The 12,148-nt window shown below is 42.8% G+C and overlaps 1 protein-coding gene across 1 annotated transcript; it reads right to left on the bottom strand.

The window, feature by feature from the left end:
- Positions 1 to 2,497: 2,497 nt before the first annotated feature.
- Positions 2,498 to 3,865, bottom strand: POU4F3 (POU class 4 homeobox 3). Its single transcript, XM_032211446.1, has 2 exons — positions 3,758 to 3,865; positions 2,498 to 3,439 (listed from the first exon to the last, which is right to left on the bottom strand). Exons 1-2 carry the CDS (start codon positions 3,863 to 3,865, stop codon positions 2,498 to 2,500), a joined length of 1,050 nt encoding a protein of 349 aa, XP_032067337.1.
- Between the last annotated feature and the right edge of the window lie 8,283 nt (positions 3,866 to 12,148).

The following is a 12,148-nucleotide window of genomic DNA, read 5'->3' on the forward strand; positions in this document are numbered from 1 at the left end:
TATCCACCACCCCCACTCCAAAGAGCTTTTCTTCAAATCCTAGCGCAGAGTAGAGGCAGGATGCTGGCAGAATTGCTGTGTGTCCTTTTTATACCATGTTACCCAATTAATATTGCATCAACCTTATTTTAAAATTTCAGAACCCACAATATAATGTAATGACACAGGGGCATTTATTATTAAAGGATATTTGATTGGGGAGAATCAATGGGGCTCTTTGAGAAAATAAAGTGAAATCAGAACATTTGAGGAAGATTAGTGCTTAAGAGCTTCATGAACAAAATATAATTACTTGATAATGCCAGTTTTTTTTTTTAAACTAGATAGGATAGAATTGAATTGGAATTTTATTGCCTGCTATTTGCTAAAGGCAAAGGCAAGGTATTAGATCACTGGGCCCTGATCATTAATTTTTAATTGTTTAAGGTGCTTCTGGGATTCATAAGCAAAAGCCATTTTTGCTTTTAAACAGAATTTCAAATGAGCCTTTGAATGCTTTATTTTTTTCCTTCAATGACAAAATAAAGTTCCATTGTTATAAAGATGAGAACTACTGCAGAACAATCAACAGCAACACAATTTGTATAGCTATTTTTCTGAAATAGTACATTTTAACCATAAGGGGTTAAAAATCCCTTTAACCCCTTATACTTAAAAATCCAACATTTTAAAAAACTATATTTCTAGATGTGGATCTTAGTATTATTTCCAAAACAGTTGATACATTGATTTGCTGGCCTGAAAGTAGATAAAACATACACAGGTTAAATCTGGTTCAAAACTAATCACAACACACATAGTATTTTGAGAAAGTGTAAACCATCTACATGAATGGTTTTATTGCTAAATCCAACACACTTATTATTTCAATACTGATTGCTTAATTTTTAGTCTAAAAAACACCCCCATCTCCAACAAAAACAGAGAAATTGTTGTGAAAAACCTGGGGTGGGAATGAAGAAAATAAAATCAATTCTGGTCAAAAAATAAAGCATTTTATTTCAGAAGTTTCAGCATTATTACTGGGGAAAAGGGAGGGGTGAGTGAAATTGGTAAAGAAGTGCACAAAATGCCCAAATTACAGTCATGAAGTATAAAAATTTCAGTAGAAGACATTTGATGAGAAAGAAGCCCTTAGTGCAGAAAAAGCTTTTAATTTCTTTTTTTAAAGGGGTGGAAGGACAATAGGTATTTCTTTTAAAAGATTCCTCTCCAAGCAAACACCAGTGCTACCATGCAATTCCATAGTCCTGTTGGAATGTTTGGTGATCCAATTAAAAAACAGAAGCTAATCTGCAAAGTCCATGGAAAGAGGCAAGGTTTTAAGAAGAGAAGGTTTACTCAAGTCACACTTCTGCATTCTCCTTAGTTGTGTGGATTGTCCTGTGCACATGCAACCCTGACTCTTTTTTAAAAAAAAAAAGCTATAGAAGTGCTTCCTTTCAACTGGACTGAATTTAATAAATAAGAATAAAGATTGCATTTACCTTAGAGAAGTCAATGGCAAAAAGCCTGCTTAGGGTCTGAGAGATATTTAAAAAAAACACAGACATGAAAATAAATTGTTAACTTGTGAAAGTGCTTAGAGTACGTATGCCATCCTTTTGGTTATTCTAACAAAATGTCTTGATTCAGGGCAGGGTTATTTCAAATATCCTTTCTTTCCTTCACCTTTCTTTCAAAAAAAAACCCCAAGTAAGTGTAAATGGAATTCTTTACCTCTGAATTAATAAGAATGATCAGACACACGATCCATTAGTTGCACTAAAAATAAAGCTTTTTTTTCCCTTTAAGAAAGTGTTGGAGCATTTCTGTTGATCTCAGACAGCATGCAGTTGACTAAATAAGTAAAAGGTGATGAATCAATGCAAATGAAGCTTGAATTCAGTTTACAATTTTTGGAAAATAATCTTCTGGCTCCCAATATAATCTCAATAAATAAATCTTCATTATTTTATGGGCACCTTCCCTCCCACTCACCTCCCCCCTCCCGCCTCACTGTATAAATGTAATTAAGTTCATCCCCAAACTGTACCTACGGTTATATCTCTTTTTTGCCTTAAAAAAAATAGTACCTCTCCAACGTCAACTCTTCCTGCAAAAGCGACAAACGTAGTGCACAAAAACACAGTCAAGAGAAGATCCACCCAGAAAAACAAATGGGCCGAAAAAAGGAAGGGGTAGGGAATAAACGTTTTCTTCTCTTTCCCTTGTTTGGGACAATTGGTTTTGCAGAGAAGGGTAACAGAAGGCTGAGCAAAACTTAACCCAGCGGCGGATGGGCAGCCGAAGGAAAGGGGGAGAGGTATTTCATCTCAGTGGCTCGGTTACTCGGTCTGACGGTCCCCGCAGAGATCTCTGCTAATAGTTGGTCGGGTTTTGTTTTAATCTTTTAGGTAGAGCAATGTTTTGGTCTACTGTTTGTGTGCACGTGGAGTTGTGTGCTAGGTATAGGTCTCGTTGTCCGACAGTGTGGCCAGCCGGCCGGGCAGGTGCCTCAATGCACCGCGGAGTACTTCATGCGCTTCTGTTTCTGTCTCTGGTTGCAGAACCAGACTCTCACCACGTTTTTTTTCAGGTCCAGCTTCTCGGCGATGGCGGCGATCTTCTCGGACGAGGGTCGCGGCTGGATGGCGAAATAGGCTTCCAGCGAGCGCTTCTCCGGCGCCGCGATAGAGGTCCTCTTGCGCTTCCGCTCGGCGCAGTTGAAGAGCTCGGGCTTGGCGTTCTTCTCGCGGTGGGCGGCTTCCGCCTCTTCCAGCCACGCTTGCAGGACCGGCTTGAGGGCAATCATGTTGTTGTGCGACAGAGTGAGCGACTCGAACCTGCAGATGGTGCTCTGGCTCAGCGAGCCCACGCCCGGGATCTTGAGGTTGGCCAGCGCCGCGCCCACGTCGGCCTGGGTGACGCCGAGCTTGATCCGCCTCTGTTTGAAGCGCTCGGCGAACGCCTCCAGCTCCCGGGGATCCGACTCGACGTCGCTGATGCAGGCCAGCCCGCTGTGAGACACCGGGACCTGCGAGGCGGCGGAAGGAGGCGGCGGCGGAGGCGGCGGGTGGCTCATGCTAGCCATGGCTTGATGCAGGTGGCCCATGGCCGCCCCCAAGTGGGGGTGGGCATGGGCATGAGGGTGGATTGGCGCGGCCATAACCGCGCCGTGCTCGGGGCCCCCCAGCAGCGCGGGCGAGAGGTGATCCAAGAGGTCCCCATCCAGGCCTTGGTGCGCCACGGCATGGTGGTGGTGATGGTGGTGAACTGGGGCCGAGATGGGCACGGTGGGCGACGAAGTAGAGGTGCAGGGGACGCTGCTCATGGTATGGTAGGTGGTGTCTGGCTTGAAAGGGTGGTTCTTGCCGTGGGAGACCAGATCCACAGCCGCCAAGGCTTCAGCCCGGGCCAGCAGACTCTCATCAAAGCTTCCAAATATATTGCCCTGGAGCTGCAAGCAAGAACGCGCAGAGCGAAGTCAATGGGGAATACTGTCAAGTCTGGATTCAAAAACATCTCTCTCTCCCTCTCCCTCTCTCTCAAAAGCAGAGAGATTCCTCCTCAAAGCTCAGGTCATAAAAATTAATATGAAGGCAGAAGATGCTTTGCTTGAATAGACATGTGGATCTGGGGGGCGACGGGGGTGGGTGGGTAGAGGGAGAGAGAGAGAGAGAGAGAGACGCGATTGTTCTGGTGACATGAAAAAAACATTAAGCCGGGGCCTGTCAAAAATATGCCTTAAAGCAGTAATTATGCTTCATCTACATACCTGCGGGGCTGGGAGGCACACGCGGCGCATCGCCTCCGAGCTAGAGTACTTGGCTTCTTGCAGGGCCGGGTGCATGCCGAACGGCTGCTTGGCGTTCATGCCCATCATCTTGGCGCACCTTGCAGGTAGACAGCCCCTGACATCGAGTCAGGGTTGGCTCTCTGGCTGGCGACTGTCAAAGTGAGCTATTTTCAATGACACAGCTTCCCTCTTCTTCTCCCCCCCCCCTCTCTCTCCGCGCCTCTCCCCCCTCTCTCTCCCTCCCTCCCTCCCGCTTCCATCCCGGCTTCTTCACTCATCTTACACAAGCCGCCTGGTCGTGATGGGACCGGCACCCCCTGTGCGCAGGCGTGCTCGGGCTGGCACGAGGGAAGGCGAAGGGAGCCCCAAAGGTGTAGCCCGGGAGGGAGACCGGGCTGCGCTTTCTCCGCCTCAGCCCAGAAAGCGGAACCTCTGCCAAACCCCCTAAGGGGAAAAAAACCAAAACAAAACCACACACTAATGTCCCGGACGGAAAAGTTTCGTCTCAAGGAATTAAGCCGGCTGGATTCAATTAACTCCCGCTTCCCGAGTCCAAACCTTCCGCGCCCTCTTCCCGTCAGTCCCGCGCTTGGCGTAATTCAACGAAAAGCGCACCCCACCCCCCTTCGAAGGCGAGCCTTCCTTCTTGGTTTTTGGTCCGGCGAACTTGAGAAAGAAGGCTCGCCTCTCTAGGTGCAGATGGGGGGGCGGGGCGGGTGTGGGTCTGTGTGTGAGGTAGAGATGAAAAACCCGGGCCCGAACTGGGAGCTGCAGCCGCGCGCGCTTTCTGGTGCGGCTGCGCTCTAGAGCCCAAGGAATTTATCGCCGGGGTGTGGGGAGCTGCTCTCTCTGCCCCGCAGTTTGTTGAAAACTGACGTCCGCACTTTCTTAATATCAGTCTACTCGCGGGGCTGCATTATGACCCCCCCCCCAAATGATCAACACTCACCCCATTCCTAAGGTGTCTGTAAGGGGCGTGCATAAGCGCACCACCGTGCCTACCGTCCCTATCCTACTGTCTCCATTTATTGGTACCCATATGTGTTCATATTTATGTTTATATTTATACCTGTTCTCTTTTTCATGTTTGACAAACTAAATAAAACAAACAAACAAATAAAACTCTTCCCCTTTGGCTTCCCCCACCCTTGAGTTCACCCAGTCCTTCGCGGTCCTGCTGCTACTTTGAGGAGGGGGAGAATATAATATAGTCCGAAATTCTGGGGGCTTTGGTTTCCGTTTTTCTTCTCCATATATTAAACGAGCGTTGAAGAGTTTATTGTCCAATGAGGTATAAACTGTATAAACATCTGGAGACTTTGCAGTCTTTCATGAGAGAGAAGTTCAGTGCAGCAGATCCTCGGGTCCAGCCTAGCATTTTTGCTGTTCAAATCCATATTTTCTTCACTACATAATAGACTTGCACAGCAGAAGTGCAGGTACATCCTCAAGTCTAGCCTATTGGGAGTGAGGCTGAGAAGGACAAATCCCATGCGTATCTATTAAGATTGCAGGAAAGGAGGACTGTCCCAGAAGGTATGTTCCATTTATTGGGGACACACTTTGCAGACAGAGAGTCTTCATAAATTTTTTCCCATACTGTGAACAGGACCAGTCAAAAGGGAGGTAATTCTGCAAATTACTGCAAATCAAGGAAAGCTTGGACCTTAAAGGCCAAATGAGCCAGGGCTATCCCCCTGATAAACTGAAGGAAAGATGTGGCCATTAAGATCCATAGCTGCCTGAATTGACTGTAACATATAATATTTTTCAGATTTTATGTCTTTATGATTTTCTCTTTATTTCCTAAAGTTGATCTGTTGGCTAAAGGGAGTTTTCTATTTTTCTTTTCCCCCAACCAATTAAGGTGGGCCCATGTGCTTTTGTGCTTCATCTTTTTCCTTTAAAAGCCAGCAAAATTAACCAGAGAGGCCCTCTTCCTGATGGAGATATCAGCCAGACAAAGCTGTCAGTCATATAAGCTGGCCCCAGAGCTCTCAGACCAGAAGAATTGCAAACACCACCCCAGAACATTTAGTATGGGAATAGGAGAGCAGACTGTCCCTGTCTGAGATGAAATTGGTCTGTGATATTGATGAGGTAACACGTGATAGTTCAACTTTCCATCGAAGGACTTAAATTCAGCACATCAGGTCAGCACTTAAAGATCTCAAATTTCAAACTGATTATTATGGCAGATAACCAGGAAGAAAGCAAAGAAGTGAAGTGACAATGACACAGGTAGTCCTTGATTTAAAATCATTGGTGACCGTTCAAAGTTACAAACAGCCCTGAAAAAAAAAAAACTTATGACTGTTTTTCACACTTAGAATCATTGCAGCATCCCCATGGTCACATGATCAGTGTTCAGGCGCTTGGCAATTGGCATGTATTTATTCAGCCTTGAAAATTTTTCATGTTTGTTACTGAAACAGGAATTCTACATGTCTTTGACAGTCTTCAAACATTTTAATATTTCAGTTCACACTTAAATAATAACTCTCAATTGTACAAAATTTTTATGCTGTCCTAAGGATTCTGTGCTGTGTAAACTGAAAATGTCTACTTATATAAACATTTGTATTGGGGCAAGTAACAGTGATCTAAGAATGGCAAAATCTGAAATTCAGAGCCATAAACTGGTCTTGAATATTAGATAAAAAGTTGTTTTTCTGTCCCCTTACTGGGACATTTTCAGAAATTACAGTGTACAACTACTTCTGTCTCTACTTCCTCCGGAAGAGGAAAAATGTAGGCAATTTTTTACAGCTACAAATAAGGAGTAAAATAATGGTTGTTTATTCTTCTGTTTTTCAGTACAGTGGTGTCACACTTTCATGGAGGATGGATTTTGAATTTGTAGGGAAGGGCTGTCGTTGAGTCACTAAATCATGTTTGACTCTGTAACCCCATGGACCATGGGTGGGTTGCTGCTGGAGTTACTGCTGGTTTGTAACCCATGCTCAACATGCGCGCATGCACAGTTCAATATAAATTGTTCTGTGTGCATGTGCAGAACAATTTACAGTGAACTGCGCATGCACAGTCATTAAAATCCAAAATGCTGGCGGCCAAATGGCAGTGAGGGAATCAGTTCGGGGGCATGGCAAGCCTTGGCCGCTGCCAGTTTTGCGACCCAGGCCTGAATTCCACTACCAGTTCAGCTGAACCAGACCGAACCAGCAGCAACCCACCTCTGCTGTGGACCATAGCACGCCAGGCTATACTCCACTGTCTCCCAGAGTTCACCCAAATTCATCTTCATTGCATTGAAGATACTATCTAACCATCTCAGCCTCTGCCTCCCCTTTCTCTTTTTGCCTTCAATCTTTCCCAACATCAAGGTATTTTCCAATGAATCCTCTCTTCTCTACTGGTCACCAAAGTATTTGAGCTTCAGCTTTGGTGTCTTATCATTCGAAAGAACAGTCAGGATTAATTTCCTTAGAGAGAGGTATAGAAGTTCTATAAAATATTTTGCCTCATTTTAGTAATTCCTTTAAAAGTTTTTTTAAAAGATTGAGAAAACTTATGTAAAAGAAATGGGGAAAAAATTCAGCCTCTGGATCTACAGAGTCTCCTAGTAATCAGGAGCGAGACAATAGCAGAGGAAGACCTTTTCATAGAGGCAGGAGGCATCATTGCTTTCGTGGTCTTGATGTGATTGTCTAAGTCAGAGGTGTCAAACTTGTGGGCTAGATACATCATGCCCTGACCATGCCCACCCCAAGTTTAGCAAAGGGGAAAATAGTTGCAATACATCAAATAATGACAACGTGACACTGCAAGTTTGACACCCCTGGTCTAAGTATAACAATTTTTTTTCTGTGTGAACTCAGTATCTATATATCTTTCCTGCTTAAGGTCTTTTCAAAAACTTTAGAGAAGATCAGAACCATTGCTGGCTTTACTCGACCAGATTTGAGGGATTGTATGAATGTGCCAAGTTTGTTTGTTTTATGCTTTTTTTTAATGTACAACACAAAGTGCAAACATACCAATAATCCTTTTCCTTCTATTTTCTCAAAAGAACCCTATGAGGTGAGATTTTGAGAGAGAGAGAGGGAGTGAGGGAGAGAGGGAGGGGGCCAAAATCAACGAACCAGTTTTCATGCCTAACATAGGATCATCTTCTGGTTTGTAGGCCAATATCTTAACTACAACACAAAACTGGTTCTCACTTTTGAAATTTTCCATGGAGACTCTCAGCAGCAGCAGCCATGAAGCATGGCTCTGTATGATTGAGGAAAGTAACAGACCCACATTTGGGGGAGGGGATTAGTACCAGAACTGCAGGCTCTTGTAGATCTACTATAACCTCTAGACAATTTTTATCCAGTGCTTTATTTTATACAAGTGACAGATCTTTGTGGGAATCTTCCTCTTCAGAAGAATACAGGGAGTTGTGGAAGAATGGGACATTTCATTTAGTGGGGAAATGTCATCGTATGTGCTCAGAAGTTCTCATTTATAATGGCTTCAAGTCAGAGATGGGTTTCTGCCAGTTCGGACCAGATCGGGCGAACCGGTAGTGGCGGTGGTGGGAGACTCCATCCACCCATCTGGGTGCTTCTGTGCATGCATGAATGAACCAGTAGTAAAAAAAAATGTAACCCATCACTGCTTCAAGTATTTTTAGTTGAGTTTTGATCCTCAAAATATTAAGCAAATCCAGTTTTCCTTTACTGCCATTTTAGATGTTTTCAATTCTCATTCCTTTTTATTATTATTGGAAGAGGGATTTATTTTGTATAATTCCTGCATAGAGCAATTATATCATTTCCCCAAACCAGATGTTGTAGCTATTCTAAATCAGTGTGCTCAAGCAACACACTGAGCCCCATAAAGTAGCCAGCCACATCTGTGCAATCCCAGCTTTAATGTTTATGATTCCGTATGTCCTGACAATCACCCCATTAAGTTTTTCTCCACCACTGAGTTAAAGTGCACTCCACCCATCTTTGAACTGGCATAAAACTGTGTTGGCATTAAATCCCTATCCGGCCCTTTTGCATATGTTTTGAGTCACTGTTGAAAGATGAGTGTGCTACTTTTATTAGCAACATTGTTGATTTTCTCCTCTGATTTTGTTACTTCCTCTTGACACCGGCAGCAGAGAAAGCATCCTCCAATTAGGACACTGCAGCAAGATTTTAAATTCTGCCTGGGTTTTTCTGAGCTGATCTATTTTCTCATCCTCTCATTTGGCCACCTCTCCACATTAAATTAAAAGAAAAGAAAGGCATATATGGAAAAGCACCAAGACAGAATTAGATGTGGAGTTGCATTTGCAAGATTTTCTGATCCACAAATTAGTCTATACATTTCAGCTAACGCTTTGGGCTAATCTAGTCTTATAGTCAGATTCTGTGGGCATGGCTTGGTGGGGGTGGCATGGCGTGGGCATGGCAGGGGAAGGATACTGTAAAATCTCCATTCCCTCCCAATCAGCTGGGACTTGGGAGGCAAAGAATAGATGGGGGCGGGGCCAATCAGAGGTGGTATTTACTGGTTCTCTAAACTATTCAAAATTTCTGCTACCGGTTCTTCAGAACTGGTCAGAACCTGCTGAATACCACTTCTGATTTGGAGGCTCACTTTGGTGTAGCTGCAAACTTGACTCTGAATTACAATCCTGCTTTCGGCATGGAAGCCAGTTGGGAGAATTTTGGCCAGTCAGCTCTAGGAAAAGGAAAGCAGTGGTAAATCACTTCTAAAATTGTTTTCAAGAAAATTTCATGGATTTGTCCATGTCATTGCCAAAATTGAGACCAACTGAAAAATACATAGAAAAATTGACACTCTTAACCAGCACTCTTTATAATATCTTTCTGATATTATTCTAGTAATATCAGAATATTATTCTATTCTGACAGATTCTAGTAAAAAAGTTGAATCCCACCACTGCTCCAAATATATCGTATAATCATAATCATGACCAACTAAAAAGGATTAAGAAAAGTAGCCAGATGACCATGCAATCTTCCCATGCTTTATTTTCCAGCTACAGGATGGTATAATAATGAAAAGAACTTTCAATGGGAAAGATGAATAGGGACAAACAGACCCAGAGAGGTTTTTGGTATTTGGTATTAAAAAAGCCTTCTAAATTGATTTAGATGCCACCCCAGAAAGCATTTTCTCTTAATCCAGGGACCAAAGGAAAGGGCCAAGGGCCAGAGAGAAATCTGCTGTGACCAATAATTGCTTTTTTCCTTTCTTTGCCCTGGGAAAGCAAAAGAGTTTCCTTCCCCTTTAAATCTGCTGGCAGAAGGGGAAGTCAGCCAAGGGGAAGGGAGCAGAGGACTTGATGGTAAAAATTTCTACTTTCTTTGCCATCACCTCCTATCCCATCAAGCCCAAGAACTGGTCAGGTGGAACATGAACTTGGCTTTGAAAGGCAAAAGGCGGAGAGACAATCTCTCATTGGGGGGAACTGGTGTGTTACTGCATTGCTCCATGCCTTGATTTATGATAAAAAATTTAAAAGAAATCATCTATATTTCAAAGGGCCTAAATAGCTGCATGAAAGTTTTATCTAAAGTGGCACAGTATTTACAGGCAACCTCATCACACCAGAGGTAATTAATAGATGGATAAATTTCAGTTCTAGTTCTCATTTGCTTTCTTCCTTTGGAAAAAAAAAGTATATTGTTTAGAAATAAATACATAAAATTGCATGCCAAGAGCCTTCTGTGGTCATTTTTCATGTTCAGCATGCCACTCTTAACCAATGAAACAGAGACTTAACCTTCAGAGTTGTGGACATATGAACTCACTTGCTATAGCACTAAAGGTGAGGGGCTGCCACTGGGGAACTACAGGCCTGATCTTTTTTCTGCCATCAAAGTAATTTTGAGCTCATCACTCTTTCTCAGCCCAACCTACCTCACAGGGTTATTGTGGCAGGGGGAAAGAGGACTTGGGGGGAGGGAAAGAGACACTAATGTACAGCACCCTGGACTCTTGTATAAAAGGTGAGCTATAACTCTAGCAAACAAATCACCCCTTTACAAATTATGTTGGGCTTAAGATAAAAAAGAAGTTTCTTTTGAGGGAACTTCAAACAAGGCATGGTTTAAGAGCACAGTCTAGCAGCACCAACAGCCAATATAATAGCCAACTGGATTGTTTCTCCTATCCGATGTCCAGTGGTAGGTTCCTATCAATTTGTACTGATAGAGGTTTGGAACCGGCAGCGACCGAGACCTGCCTTGCCCCCAAATTGGTTCTCCGGGTGGCACCATAGATACTGCCATCTTGTTTTTTGCTTCTGTGCATGCGCAGAACAATTTGCACAGTGCACCCATGAGCGAACTGGCAGTAGTGATTGCTGGAACCCACCCCTGCAGACGTCCGATATTTTCCAACATTAAAATGTAGCCATATGCTTCCCTCCCCACTCTTTTTTGGCTTAATAGTTAATAGTTGAGCAGACTTTTCATTACACATGTAAAATATTAATGTATCTGAACCTGTCACTTTTGTCTACACCTTACAAGCAGGGGGACTTCAAAGTATAAACAAGGACAAGTTAGGAGCTCAGATGTTTTGCCACCAAGAAATTATATTTACCTGAATAAAGGGGACACTGCAACAGATTTGAGAGATCATTCCATTTCCATAAATTAATAGTTACTTCAGAGATGGTGGGAAGAAGAGGAGGAAACACTACATTAATGAGACTGCATTGATGGCTTGTTTGTTATGAACATAATAGACTTAAAAGGTGCTTTGATTGCCTATTTGGGATGCTTTTATTCTCTAGCTCAATTCACATTCAGAGAGAAAAATTGGTGGTATGTAATGGAAGGTTCCCCTTATCATTATAATAATGTGCTTGTAATGGGATCCAAGGTTTTCACAGTTGAGGATGGATGGATGGATGGATGATTTGAAATAAAACAATCTTTCCAAAAGCCTGATAAAGCTTATGTTTTATCAATAATCTATTCATAATAACAAAATGCATACACAAATAACATTTGTGTATGCATAAGAGAGAAAGAGAGGGAGAATGTAGACTGAGAATTGCCATTTGCATTTGTGCTTTTCTTGTGGGGTATCTGTTATTAGTAAGGTTGGATGAAATTATTTGAATTTGAAATAGTTCTTTTGAGTTTGAAATTGCTATGACCTTTCTAGAAGTTCTTCAAAAATGAAACAGCTCATTTTCAAATCTAAAACTGGCTGTCAGGACTCAAATTGACCTGTTTTAAGATCAGAAGGTCAGAAATGCCTGTCTCAAAAAGGAAAAACTTCTGAATTAGTGACGTTTTCCACATCTCTAGAAGCCCAATTTTAATAACATATGGAAAGGAGATAAGACAAGGATTTACTATTTTGAATATAGTTGGTTTCATATCTGTA

Source organism: Thamnophis elegans, chromosome 2 (genome assembly GCF_009769535.1).
Source record: "Thamnophis elegans isolate rThaEle1 chromosome 2, rThaEle1.pri, whole genome shotgun sequence".
NCBI lineage: Eukaryota > Metazoa > Chordata > Lepidosauria > Squamata > Colubridae > Thamnophis > Thamnophis elegans.

Coding starts and splice junctions, on each gene's coding strand:
- POU4F3 (XM_032211446.1), bottom strand. CDS start 3,865: ATGATGGGCATGAACGCCAAGCAGCCGTTCGGCATGCACCCGGCCCTG. Junction 3,440..3,757: donor TGTGCCTCCCAGCCCCGCAG/GTATGTAGATGA, acceptor TCTTGCTTGCAG/CTCCAGGGCAATATATTTGG.